This window comes from Sander vitreus, chromosome 23 (genome assembly GCF_031162955.1).
Source record: "Sander vitreus isolate 19-12246 chromosome 23, sanVit1, whole genome shotgun sequence".
NCBI classification, from domain to species: Eukaryota; Metazoa; Chordata; class Actinopteri; order Perciformes; family Percidae; genus Sander; species Sander vitreus.
Window position 1 is genome coordinate 14927113 of NC_135877.1, and position 14703 is coordinate 14941815.

The 14703-nt window shown below is 39.9% G+C and overlaps 1 protein-coding gene across 1 annotated transcript in view; it reads left to right on the forward strand.

The window, feature by feature from the left end:
• Nucleotides 1-14703, forward strand: part of snd1 (staphylococcal nuclease and tudor domain containing 1) — a 179365-nt gene that overhangs the window by 45920 nt on the left and 118742 nt on the right. Inside the window, exon 16 of the mRNA XM_078281396.1 lies at nt 10240-10349. Coding sequence (XP_078137522.1) covers nt 10240-10349 — 110 coding nt within the window. The remainder of the gene's footprint in view (nt 1-10239; nt 10350-14703) is intronic.

The window sequence follows — 14703 nt, forward strand, 5'->3', positions numbered from 1 at the left end:
GGGGCACAGAGGATGGAAGCTAATGAATTGGAAAGAAATAGCGGTGCAACGATTAGTTGAATAATTGATTAGTGAGTTGAATACATCACCATGGTTTATGGGATATTATAATGGCATCTTCCCCTATTTTCTGACATTTTATAGACCAGTTGATTAATCGAGAAAACAATCTGCAGATTAATAGATAATAAAAAGAATCCATCCAAGAATGGGTGCCTTCTTAAAAGAAGGCACCCGTTCTTGCCTTTTCTGTTAATTTTTCAGCGTAAGAAAATAACAGTGGTTTAGTGCAAGATGCAGATGGGATGAAATACAGACTGTTTGATAGCAGGTCTAGTCATTTGTTTCTGCTCCTCGACCGCCTTGACAGTTTGCGCTAGTAATAAAAACACCGAGACTGTATCTTTGGCAGCCAACAATGATTTGCACATCCTTTCAGATCATGGGAATGGTGAGAATGCTTATCCCTTCCACAACAGACGATGCTCTTTGTTATAGTCGCAATAAAAATCCTTTTCAATCCATCTCCATTTCAGCCAAACATTTGCCAGCAATACAGTTCCTCTCCATTTCCAGTAGTACAAACAGCATACATTTTTGACATACATCATTCAGTTTAATTATGTGCGGCTGAATTGTCGATGCATTCATTAATTTTGCAATTTGCTTCTGATTGTCTCTGCTTTCCACTGATGGTTTTCGTAATTGCATTTTTTTTGCCCACTGCCTGCTACAAGATGTATCGACATAACCCCTCCCAATGAGCAGTCTCCAATATAGGACCATGTAAGATTTTTTTTTTTTTTTTTTTTTGCACCGGTTTGCATTTGACAATTTCCCCTTAATGAGAGTGCTCAGTGAAAATGTCAGGTGTGTGAGAGATGGTGTTTACATAGTCAGTCTACTTTTGGAATGATTTTATTCAATCAAAGGTTATTAGAAAATCCTGAGAAGCACATTAGAGCTGATAGCCTATGCGTATTTGATTAAGGTCGTCCCCAGAAGAAAAGATTCATCTGCTGAAAATGAGACGACATGTATTGCCTTTTAATATACACATTAAGCTGGATTAGCCCTGATTGATACACATCACCCCCTTTCGTATTTCGTTTATTTTTAACCGCTATTCCAATTAAAGTCCTCTGTATTACTTGAAGAGCTCGTGTGTGTGCGTGTGTGTGATCGTGTGTGTGATCACCTTCTTTTTCATCTTGTTTGGGGTGCATGGGATGTTTATGAGATGCAATTCTATGTCTGGCGGGTCAATGCCTCAGTGTTTCTGTGCATGTATGTTTTTGTAATGCATGGTTTTCTTTGTCTGATAACTGATGTTAAGTCTCCATACATGAAATGAAGCCCTTGGGCTCAAACAACCCCTTATTATCTCCCTACCTCTAATCTCCAAGCGCTTGCTATCGCTTTCCACTTTCTCTTTCCTGTCATAGTTATCTTTCTGTGTTTTATTCACCCATCTGCACCATAGGCTATGTTTGAAATGACACATACATGTTGCATTTTCTTCCCCAAGCCTCTAGTGTTTATCTGTGTATGCTGTCCTTTTTTTATTACACATCAGAGTCAGATAATGAGGTGTTGAGAGCAGATCTTAGTAATGCATATTCCAGATATGCTCAGTATTTTAAAGTTAAATAGGCCTCTCATCATAGAAGTATTAGCGTTGGAAGTATGCATGTTAGAATGTAGTTATATACATATTGAATTAAATGGAGCAATTATTTGCATATCCTTTTTGTTTTGGAAAGTGTATGTGTGAGTTGCTCTGAGTAAATATTTCTACATGCAGGCCAATTGAGAATATTATGAAAGGTCTTGCATTAGTCATCTGTTTCAGTAGCCCTGTTCTTTTCATACTGTATTCATCATGGCCAAATCTTTATTCTTTAACAATGTTGTGGGAGGCCATTGAAGAACAGTTTACAGTAGAGCTGCAAAATAATCCCAAGGCAGTATGTAATGCAACACAGCAAGTCAAAAGAATAATACCTAAACACATACATAAACACAATACATGCATCTTTGAATCTGAACTACCAGCTAGCCGCGGCTTGCTTTAGCCATATTATTTGTCCTGATTTAATACTGAACCCCATTCATTGCTTGTTTCTCCAGTGACGCACCTTAAAGCCTCGGTATCTACCTCGCACATAGTCTCCTTCCTTCTCCTTCTCCAGAGTTTTCCTTGATGGATAAAGACGGTGCTTTAAGAAAAAACGGGGGGGAGCAGGAAACAAAGGGTAGCAAGAGAAGCCCATGCTTCAAAGAGTGGCCGGAGGTGTGCTTCAGGAGTTGAAGGGAAGTTCCCTTTCCTCTTCTCCCACGTCACCTTTTCTTTTCTTCTCCTCTCACTTGCTGGCCCACATGGTTTCACTTCCGTATGCAAGTTTGATAAAGGGTAAAGGAGTCATCCTGTTTCCCAAAGGGAAAGGAGGGCTTCTACGCAGGAAAAGGATTTGAGAATGTAGCAGACAGGGGTAGAAGGATGATAAAAGGAGGAGGCGGTGAAGTAAGAGCTGTGGGTATAGAGGCCTCTTGAAGCGTAGGGACACCAGGCATTGAAAAGGCCATAAAAGTTTACTAGCGTCTGTAGCTTTCAGAGTTTCTGATGGAGGCCACATCAGGTGAAGCGTACTTTCAAAGTTATTCAGAAAGGTATGTTGAGCAGCAGTCTGTCAAAACGATTAAACACCCATCACTCAGACATAAAGATTTACAGTGTCAGCAAGACGCATTAGCCATCACAGTGTGTGGCTTAGTGCCATATACGTCTGATTTTTGATATCTTGAGTGTGTATGGTTGTGTACGTTTGTGTGTACACCTGTGTGCTGTTACACTTCCTGCAGAGTGTTCCAGTGTTCCTGTGTGTTTGTGTGTGTGTGTGTGTGTGTTTGTGTGTGTGTGTTTGTGTGTGTGTGCGGGAGATGGAAAGATGGTGGAGAAGTGGAGCACACAATTAATGGACTGTTTCCTAAAAATATGTTTGTGTGCAAAATGTTTAGCATAGTAGCAAGTCAGTCAGGAAAAGTCTGCAATTAAAATGGTATTGTGCTCTGCTCTGACCTCTACATATCAGTGTATTTCTGTGTGACTGCAGCACTGCATCTCCTTGAGATTCACACAGTTATTAGAAACCAGGGGTCTGGATGTTTTGATGCCTTGAGACACGTTTTAAGGCCTGCCACATAATAAAGTTGCTGGTAAAGAGGAAATAATTATATTAATAACACTTCATCTGCATTTACTTTACTACCCTATAAGCTGTGATTTTGAACATAAACATGGGCTATGAGCTGTGTTGGCCCTATAATAAAGCAATCATCAGGGTTGGGTCATTACTTTGAAATGTAATCCATTACTGACTACAAATTACATGGCAATTTTTGTAATCCGTAACGTAATCAGTTGGATTACCCAAAACATGTAACGTAATCTGATTACTTTAGGATTACTCTTAGATCACTTCAATAAATATGCACCTTAAAGTGCTCATATTGTGCTTTTTGGCTTTTCCCCTTTCCTTTATTGTTTTATATACATCTTTTTGTGCACGTTATAGGTTTACAAAGTGAAAAAGTCCAAAGTCCACCCCACAGGGACTTACCATCTTCCAGAGAAAACACTGTTCACAAACAGCTGCTGCTCCAAACAGCTCTATTGTAGTCCAGCCTTTACTTAACTTACTTTACTTAACACACGTTATAATGCTCACCTAGCTGCTAGCATGGCATTCCCTCATACTCTGCAACTGACTGGCTAGCAGTATTTACTGCGCATGTGCGAGAGATGTCTCACTCTGTAGCTAAAACAGAGAGCTCAACACACAGGGTGAAAAGAGGAGCTGCAGCCATGTGCAGTACAACAAAAATATGGTGTTTTCTGAAAATTAAAACCACATAAACTTATTCTGGTACAACCTCTAAATACAATTATGAACCTGAAAATGAGCATAATATGAGCACCTTAAGTAAAAGACACCGCCACAGAATTGATCAATGAATTCTCGTTTTATTTTTCTCTTTATTTCATTACCTCTAAGAAATCTTTTTGCTCTCATTAAAGCATTCCTGTGTGAACTAACTAAAAACGTTATTATAGCTAGAAATGTTTGAACAATGCCGAGAATGTTCCTGTAATGTTAACGTTAACGTTCAACTTACCTCCAAGCGTTTCTTCAGACTTGAAGTTTGAATGTTAGCGCCGCTGACAATACTTGCACTGTTGGTTTTCACAACTTGCACCCAACATCCACATTATTATTTTCCACTGTCTTTAAACCAAGTTGTGGCGATATTGCCAACTAGTAAACACATTTTTCCCCAACTGAAACGGGTCTGTCTTTCGACGTCGACGGCTCCTCCATCTTGACTTTTGATTTGAACCTTTTTCTTGTCAAGAAACTACACAGGCAATTGGATGATGGTGACATCTAGTGGACAAACGAATGAACTGCTTGTCAAATTAAAACATAGGCTATCATAAAAAAGTTGCATTGTTTGCATGATAAAATGTAATCAGGTACTCCTCAACAATGTAACTGTAATCTGATTACACTTTTTTTTATTGCAATCTGGGTTGATTATAGTTACTTGATTTTTGTAATCTGATTACGTAATCCAGATTACATGTAATCCATTACTACCCAACCCTGTCAATCATCCACCATAGCTGATGCTCACGTTTTTTTTTTTTTTTTTTTTTTTTTTACGTTAAATAACAAAATGAGTCTTCTGTGCATGAGAAATAATTAAATGTGAATTTCATTATAGATTATTATGCCAATGCCTAGTGAATGTGACATCTGATATGTGCCTCAGTGTATTGGGGCCTGCAAGAAAACCATAATTTTCCTAGGCATTATTTAATTTGCCACAGGCCTTACTTAAGCCTACACCTCATTATTTGGGTTGCATTATCCAACCAGCTTTGCATAGAGAACAGAACATGCCACAGTGTAGTTTTTGATTTAAAGACCATACCCTTAAAAATGGAAGAGATGCTGATATTCCTCATTCATGCTTTTATTTTTATTTTTTTTTCAAAAACAAATATTACAAATCAAATATGTAAATATTTCCTTGGCACTGTTGTGTGCTCTGGGGGAAAGGACGTGGCGTTGCCGAAGCCTAGTCAGAGGAAATGAGCCTTTGCATTAGTGAGCCATAGTGAGATAATGGTGAGACGGAGGGATGGCTTGAGAAAATAAAAGCGAGGCATAGTCCAACAATCCTGGGATTGCCAACCTGCATCTTTCACCCACTGCTGAACTTCCTGCTTGCAACTGACTTGTACCCAGGGAGGGGGAGATATTCATACAGGGACAGCATAGGGAAGGGAAGATAAAGGTTATATTTAAACGGAATGATAGTCTCATGGGTGATGGAGGAAAGAAGCATGAGTATTAGAGCTGTAATAACACACACATATGCACACTCACACACCTCCCTAGCTTTTAGGTCTTTGTTTTTGTCTGTCGCCGTGCTAATTATGTCCTGTCAGCTGCTTGTCAAAAATCAAGAATTACTATCTTAATAGACACTAATGGAATTCATACTGAGCTGACTGTGTCCTGCAAGTATTCATTTATACCTGCAGACATGCCAAAGCGAGAGCTCAAAGCGCCTGGCAGGTTATGAGCAAAAAGTCAGAGGCTAATCAATATGCACATTATTAGTATAGGAATTTGCGACATAATGTATGTTTTTATAAATTCCAGTGATGATATTAATGCACTGCAGCCGTACATCGCCACATTTCTCCTTGCTGACCCATTTCTACAAGATGAAGCTCATTATCTCAGCTTGGTTAGCAGAGGAAGAGAGGTCAACTCAATCCTGTTCCTGCTATATGTTAGGTCAATTGAAAACACATTCAGTTACAGGGTATATATATATATATATATATATATATATATATATATATATATATATATATATATATATATATATATATATATATATATATATATATATGAAAAGAAACTGCTCGTCACAAATGCATAAGGATTCATCCAATTAGTTTGGGTTTTTGAGAACTAGACCAATCGTCGCTGAAAAGAATCCAGCCTGTTTGTGTGACTTGTATATTTGCATGGCACTTACTAGTGCATTTTAATGACTGGGAGTATTACTTATCTCTTACAAGTACTCCAGTCAAACAGTATGGCAGTGAGATTACGAAACACCAGTTAAAGCAATAGTTTGTAAGTTTGGGAAATGCACATATCCACTTTCTTTTCCGAGACGATGAGAAGATTGATACTACTCTCATATCTGCCTGTTAATATGAAGATGGAGCCAGTAGCGTAGCTTAGCACAAACACCTGAAGCAGGGGGAAATGGCTAGCCTGGCTCTGTTCAAAGGTTTAAAAAAAATGGAGTGGGCAGAGGCTTAAAGGGTATAAATTATATTTAGAAATATAACAATAATTGTATGTTTGATATGGAGAATGATTGTGGAAGAAAGACAAGGATTTATGACGAAGACAATTGTCTAGTCTATGCAGAAACTGACAGTTTATGGGGTGAGAAGGAGGAACTGCAGTGTGTGCGTCTGACTGAGCAACAAAGCGGTGTGTGTTCGAGCTAAGGGGACGGGCTGCATTTCATCAAGGGGACGGCTCACCCGGCTCACCCTGAATCGCAGATTAAAATGTTACATCTTCTCCACAGGGCCTTCCCAAAGAGAGAAGGAAGAAAGAAGCACAGATGGAAAGTGATACAAACAGCATTATTAAATGATCTGGTTGATAGCTTGTCGTCTTTTCCGAGTTGGGTTGCAGAATTTGGAAATGACACAAATTGATTCTTTAAGCAGTTCATTTAGTTGTGCACTCTTTTGTTAGTCATTGCTAACTCTGTTTTCAGTTCTGTCTCAAAAGCCTGACACACACATTTTAAAATGAGAAATCTAATATCCACGTCTTCCAGACCTGATGATTAAAGTGGTGTACGGTGGATTGACGTGTGGGCATGCGCTTCAGGCCAGTTTGAGGAACAGCGTGTGTGCGCGTGTGTACAGATATCCTGTAGTTTGACCCAGATGTTTATCTTGGTGTCAAGCGTGAGTTATGTATCATGGTGCAGGTTAAAATTGGCTGTGCTAAGTGACTCCCTGGTTTGGTTTAAATGCTGCAGGGAAGAGACTACAGTAAGTGTGTGTGTGTGTGTGTGTGTGTGAGTGAGTTGCAGGATATTTAAGGAGAGCATGCATTGTATGTGCATTTGACTGATTTGGATTTATATCTCAGATTTATTTTATTTGAAGATAGATAGATAGATAGATAGATAGATAGATAACATTCATATTTGACCTATTAAAAAGTTGCTGATGTGGGCCTGAAAAGCTCTTTGAGACATTGTACTACATGTGCTATAAAGTTAAACATGACCTCTCCGTGTACTACATTCCCAAGTAGTCCTGATTCTTGTCCTGCATTTATTGTAAGTTGCTTCGAATAAAGGCATCAGCTAAATGTAATGTAGTCTTTTCTGTGGATTAAGTTTGAAAGACAGTCTCGCTCTTAATGATAGCTCCAGCCAACCCAAGCAGCCCCGCCAACCAACCCCTCTCTCTGCAATTACGTCATACACCAGTTTTTGCAAAGAGTGTGCGGTATTTGCCCTCCCATTGTTTTCCTCTCATGTCTTTGTCTCTTCCTTTATTTTGCATCCCACATCCCTCCTCTACTCTTTATTCTGGCGCTGTTAAAGCCACACTGTCCCACGTGGAAGCCCTGTCCTGGACCACTTCTATAAATACTTGCAGATGATCTTGGCCATCAGTGTCTCCTCTTCCTCCTCATCCTCTCTACTCTTCAGGAAGCTTTATTTACTTTTGAGAGGCAGGTACTTATATTATGTTTTATCGCCCTCTCAAGACGAATATTATGCAAAAAATTAAGATAATGTTTGCATAATATTTGTCTTGAGAGGGCGATGAAACACAATATAAGTGTCTGCCTCTCAATGACAATATCACAGGTCACTTAACGGCGTCAGGACAGTTAAGCTTCCCCAGCGAGTCCCATCCTGCAGTTTGGAGCAGCACTTTATTTATTTACTATTTCAATGTAGTAGGATACCGAATACCTTAACTTTTTGGTATTAGAATAATAAAATCAACTGGTTTTTCAATCCACTAGATGGTGCAGAGAAATGTATCTTTTTAGATAAAACTGATGTTGACAACGTTTCCTTTGGGGACATCATTTGTTAAAGTTAAGTAAAAAAAGTAAAAAGGTCATGAATTGCAATATATTGCAGATTATGGCAATATGTTTAAAATTGCAATATGTGACATAAGTATCTTGATAATATTGTATAGTGGGGCCTCTGGTGATTTCCACCCCTAAATATTTAGGTACATTTCTAAAGCAGTTCTTTATTAAATCATTTTGTTACTGTGGGTGTTGCATTTTTACCCTCTCGTATTTACTTTATGTAGAAATCTATGTAGAAATCTCATTTAAAGAACAGTACATTGGTGTATCACCATTTTGCAGAATGTAAATGGTGCTGACTGTCCTGTGGCCTCATTTTGCCTTTCCTGGGTCATTTTCCCTTCTCTGCCAGTGTGAATACGCTGATGTCTCTTGTTCTTGTTCTCACAAATGGGACAGACCTGTGCAGAGGTTTCTGTAGGGAACAAAGTACAAAAAAAAAAAGCTAGTAGGTTATTTTATTTTATTATAAAATCAGCTAGGAAACAAATGTTTGCCAATTAGGTTAGCTGACAAGTTTAAAGGGGTCTGACATAAAACCCCTACAAGAATTTAGCATTTGGAATTCAGTAAGTAATAAAATATATATATACATTTACATTACATATTACAAATGTGACTTGTATAACCAATCTTAAGAGATTTTTTTTACATCTATTCCAAGCGCTTTATTTTTTCCATCACTGTCACATGGAAGCAAGAGCTCAGCAGCATTCTCTGTTCAAAAGTCTGGGAAACACCAGTACATCACTAGACTAAGGAAACCCTGAGGAGCATGGGGAGAACATACCCAAACGTACATGGAAAAGAAGTAATTTTCAAAGCCAGGGTAGTCTTACTGTGAGGTGACCATGGCGCTGGCACATCTGATTTTACTTCTATGCATATGCTGCCTCAGGAGTCCACCCCGCGCACATTTCTGTCATGCCAGTGAACTCATTAAATTCAACGTGAGATTCAGAGAGGAAAGGAACACCCTGGGAGAGAGCTGTTGCTTTATTAGTACAATGCTGTAAACCAAAACTGTCATTACATTTCTCTGCTTGAATCAATATGGCACCAACCTGCATGCTACTGTGCATATTATTTTAAGGATTAACATATAGCTACTGTGAAGGTGTTTTCACCTTTACACACATGCTTTACTTGTCTGTGCACATAAGCACACGTTGCATAGACATAGTACATCAAGTCCTAAGGGGTATCCGATACAAAAGAAGTGAATCTAAATTGAAGCTAGGTATGCTCCTGCAATAGAGGCTGTACATGTAAAAACACTTAAACATACTCACTCACTCACATTCTGTCTTTCTACCATACAGCCTAGTCACATTTATCTTCAAACACAGAAATTCTCTCTTATGCATATACCTTTCTTGCATATACCTCTTTTTATCACAGTATATATTTTTTTAAACAGGGTGACCATGAAATACAGCGCCTTTTATATCTACTCATTCCTCTTTCCCCCACCTTTGCCCTGAAGCTTATCCATTACTACCTGAACTTTACAAGAAAGCCTCTGAAAATCTAGCAGAGTTGACGATGAAGGGTCCCAGAAACGTAAATTCAACAAGGCTGTTTTTCAGTTGAAACTGCTTATACACAGAAGCACTTTAGGCACTCATTATTGACCCCTTGATGACCAATTATCCACTAAGTGCTGATGATAGTGTAGCTGGTTAATCTATGTTGTGCCACAGACATACCTTTGTGAAATAGTGTGGCTAAGCCATTTTGACCTTGGCCTATGAAGTGGCATCATCAGTGGTTGTTCATCGCAGTAGAGGTCCTGAAAATTATGGAGTCAGTGACTTGCTGATATTTATATAAATGGCAACAGTATTTCTGCATTCGTGCATATTTTATTTTTATGTTATGTCTCCTGGTCTTTCAGACTTCAAGCCAAATAATGTTAAAACTGTTCAGGACATCTTGCTGTTCTTTTGATTAGCTGCTGTGCTAACCTTTTAACTCCTGCAACTGTGTTGTCTTTGGCCAGGTATTGAATGTCCACGCAGTTCCAGAAATATGCCTGGAGGGATGCAGGTGGCGGAACCATTCAGTGACGAGGCCATGCTGTTCACCAAAGAGCTGGTGCTGCAAAGGGAGGTAAGCAGTATAGAGGGACATTCTGGCCCTGGTTTCATCCTTCCCTACTAGTGTTTCAATGCCCATTCCCATGTTGCTAACTCTTTGGTGTTCTGCTATTTTGGCAACCACATTGCTGCATTTTATTTTCACACTCGCAGTCCAAGTTTAGTCTGCTTTGAGCACACAATTGTTTTGGTTCAGAGATGCGAGAAAATAATGTCTATTATACTTTTAATAACAGCTACTGATAAACCCAGATGCTACTTTGACTTGAAAACAAATTTCCATCAGGCATTCTGGCTTTGTTTTTGTACGATTGCCACGTTGATCCACACAAAAAAATAAGGAATTATACCCACATTTGATGTTAACATTTTCCAGGCAATTTGTCATTATTATAATAATATAAGACAGCATTCACACTCATGCGGTAAAGACAGGATGTCTCTTGTTTGGACAATTTTTCCAAAGAAAAAACCCATCTAGGACAGAGATCCACATTTTTCCACCAAAGGAATCTCCTCCAAACAAAATTCTTGTTTTTCTTTTGGCAATTTGATATTTGGTTTGATGCTTGACATCAGAAACAGGCAGCAAGGATTGGGCCACTGACTTTAATAAGCTGATTACATTGTTCATTCCCAAATGAACTTTGTTACAGCATTTAATGCACTGTACTTACACATTGACTTATGTGGAATCTCAACAAAGATCCAGACAAAAGTGGCGACAAACAAGTAGACTAACCCCAAAACGCGCACACACGCACACACACACACACGCAAACAAACCATCCTCCCCCGCTTACTAGTTTATGGAAAGCTCACCTGATAGTGGATCAGTGCTCCTGGGCTTTAGAAAACTACAGTGTGTGCCTGTTCATTCACATGCTAATAGGTTTTTATAAGGAGCAGTGAATGGACCAAAGCCATAATGGAACTAGCTATAATCCTGCCACCACTTATCCAGGCCACACACTCCCTCTCTTTTGCTCTCTTTAACTCCCCCTCTCCATTCCTATCACCGTTTTTAAAGGGCTTTTTTTGCGTAGGGTGACTGACTTCACGGTCTTCCGGTGTTTAATTGTCATGGAAATGTAGCCCTGGCCAGCATTGGAGGTGGACTAATGTTAGTGTGTATATGGATGTGTTTGTGTGGAGAGCCAGTAGTATAGGTTGGAACCGGAACGCCTCGGCTGGGAAATAATTGATGCAAGCAACAGGGGATATTGATTGACAGGGATGCAAATCTCCCCCGTGAGTCAATGCAGTGCAGAGGTTTCCGAGCACTGACATGTTGAAATGAATTTTTATTACTTTTACAGAGCACATATACGCACAAATGCATAATTAATCAGATTCATAACACTTGTATACATGCTTTGCGACATTCTCCTTAGTCTTTCCAATAGACACGCAGATTACATTAAGAATTTATCATGCACATAACCTCTTCTGTCCACACACACTCTTGCACACATTTTCTCCCTTACCAGTCATCAGTGGTGTCAGCAAGTTTTTCACAGGTAGGTGGGAGTTAGCAGGCAGGACCGAGCCATATAATGAGGCCTGAGCCCAGTGCGGGGGCTGGTTGGCTGGCTGCACTGACCTGCTGTTATGGACAAATATGAACACAAACAGTCACTCTCAAACGGACACATTCAAGTAGATAACAACACAGTTAAGCGTTCACACATGAGAGCTGTCCAAAAAATCGCTGTGTAGAAAATCAGTTTGGGTGTAATTCTTCTGGTTCATCGGCTTAAACAAACTGGAACATAGCAAGGGGAAGACGAAACAAGTCATAGTTCAGAAACCCGCACACATCTAGCTAGAAAAGAGTCAGATGCTAGTGTAATGTTATAGGATCGCCTGACACTGAAACAGGAGAGAGTTACATGAGAGAACGCCAGAGTGAAAAGGTGAGAAGAAGCTCTAACGAGAGACGAGCAAGTAGCAGCAGAATAAAAGACATGATGTAGAACGGAGGAGTAGAAATGGTTTGTGCCTTTTGATCCATCTTTCTCTCCATCGCTTCTATCCCTGAGTGTGATTGAAATGGGTTATTAAGGTGTGTCACACTCAAACATGAATATGGATCAGCTTCTGCTGTTGATTCATCTCTGAATGGCATCTGATTGCACAAGGTTTTTAAGATGTTCAGAAGATGGCCTCACCTGAATAACATTTGATTTGGGTTTTGGCGGTGTATTTATTTGCATTCATAAAATATTTTCTCGCTCGCGCTGCTCTACAGCCATTTTTGAGTTTTGTAGGGCTATGTTGATTTGATGACATGTTAAGTAACTCAGTGGTCCCTATGCCTTTTTCCTTCTCGCACTTCTGTATTCCAATACTCTGTAATTAGCAGTTCTCTCTGTCTTGTCTCCTTTGAGAGTGAGTTTGGGTGCAGGCATGGATGCGCTTCTCTCTTTTCTTTTCTTTTGGTTTTCCACTACTAGCCTTTTCTCTCTCTGCTTTCTCTTTTTCCACTCATTTCTGCCTCACTCTCGCCTCCCATCGTCGTCTCTGGTGTCCAGTTTTAAATCTCTGACATTTGGGCTGCGGTCAAAAATGTACCTCCTGTCCTTTCCCAACCACTTCTCCTTAGCCCCGATGGTAAACGTCATGAGGTCAAGGAAAGGTGTGAAGGAGAATTCAAAAGGAAAAGACAACTGCAGTGCGAGGAGAATCAAACTGCCCTTACACTCGGCTGCGTAATCATTTTTCACGTTTCGGTGAACTATTTTCGTAAAATACGAAGTCGTATTCCGAACGAGCCGCCATTATGGTCGATTATGGTAGTCAGTCCGACTGCCTTTTCTGCCGACGGTTGGCCGTCGGGTTGGTGTGTCGGAGCCTTTATTGACGTGGGTCTGCCATGGTGAAATTACACTGTTCCAAAGGTGGACTACAGAAAGCGCATCTGGATACTTCACCCCCGTGCGTTTTCACCGTGTTTCATGCTGGCTCAATAAACATGGACAACCTGGTGGAAAATAATACTTCATCACCATTTTATTTCCCTTCTTATTCTGCATTAATTATGTCGTTTCATGTGAAGCACTCACTGCATGTCATTTCGTCATTATAAAGCACTGGGCTGTAGGCTGTTTCTTGTATGAAAGGTGTTCTGCAAATCAAGTTTATTATCATAATTGGTTGCTCACCCACACCCTCCTGCCCACTCATATTTATCCACATGAATCCTGATTAGGATTAATGTATGAAAATAATTGTTAAATGTATGCAAGATAAGCAGACCGCGTTAGGCCTACGACTCTACTGTAGGCTACATATTCTATGTTATAAGGGTTAGATGGTTGCGGGTGGGTGAAAGAAATACATTATTAATGAGGACAATATTCTCTAAACTGTAAACGCAGCAGAGCTGCCCGCCACTGCTGTGCACATTTACGCACGAGGACCGCAGTCAGCAGCGTTACTTCATTGATTATTTCAGAAGCTAAACGTTGAGTTATGTTTATGTTTTCTCTGTTCTTTCTCTTCTAAGTTTATAACTACAGTTTTTAGTTTTGCTGTTTAAATATCCCACGATATCAGCTACAGTGGCATTACTGCGGTGCTTGGAAACATGTACAGTTACTGAAAGCATCTGCTCTCATCATTACAATACACATTTAAAGAAAACACTCATACATCACTGCAACACATAATTTAAAAAGCAATAGCCTACAGAGACTGTAGAGAGGGTGAAAATGACTTATTTGGGTGGGTGTAGGTGGGTGATTTCAGGTAATTGATTCAGATGCCGTCAGAGCTGACCCGCGCATTCTCACATAATGTTCCTACTTTCACACATGGTCCAAATAATGTAGTCATATCTGTAGTGACTTTCAACAAAACATATACATTGAACTAAGCCACTGAGGGGCGAACAGGTGAACTTGTTTCAGAGGCTGCTCTCGGCTAAAAATAAACTGCTGACCGCTGTGTAACTTTGGATTCAGCGATCCATTCATTCACAGCTCTGTAAACACATGCTCGCTGTAATTTTACGCGTTGTAGACGAGGGTTAAGTTCTCGCATTAACCGGTTTATTAAACCACTCAGACAGTGCCATAAAGTACATTATCATTAGATGTGTTGCAATGTCTCACAGAAAATAAAATGTACGCATGGTGCGTACAGGGTTGCGGCCGCCGCTACTGCGCACCTTAATATCCTGAATATGAACGGTGAAATGGTGATGCGTCGCTTTAAATGTTGCCGCCGCAAGAACTTGTGGGATGGCAATTATCTCCTTTCCTTTCGTAAAGGGTGGACCAGTGTATCCTATGCTAAAGAAGGCAACAAAGGAAGCATTGAAGCACCTTTTCTTATCACTTAGACCATTCGAACGGCTCTTATCA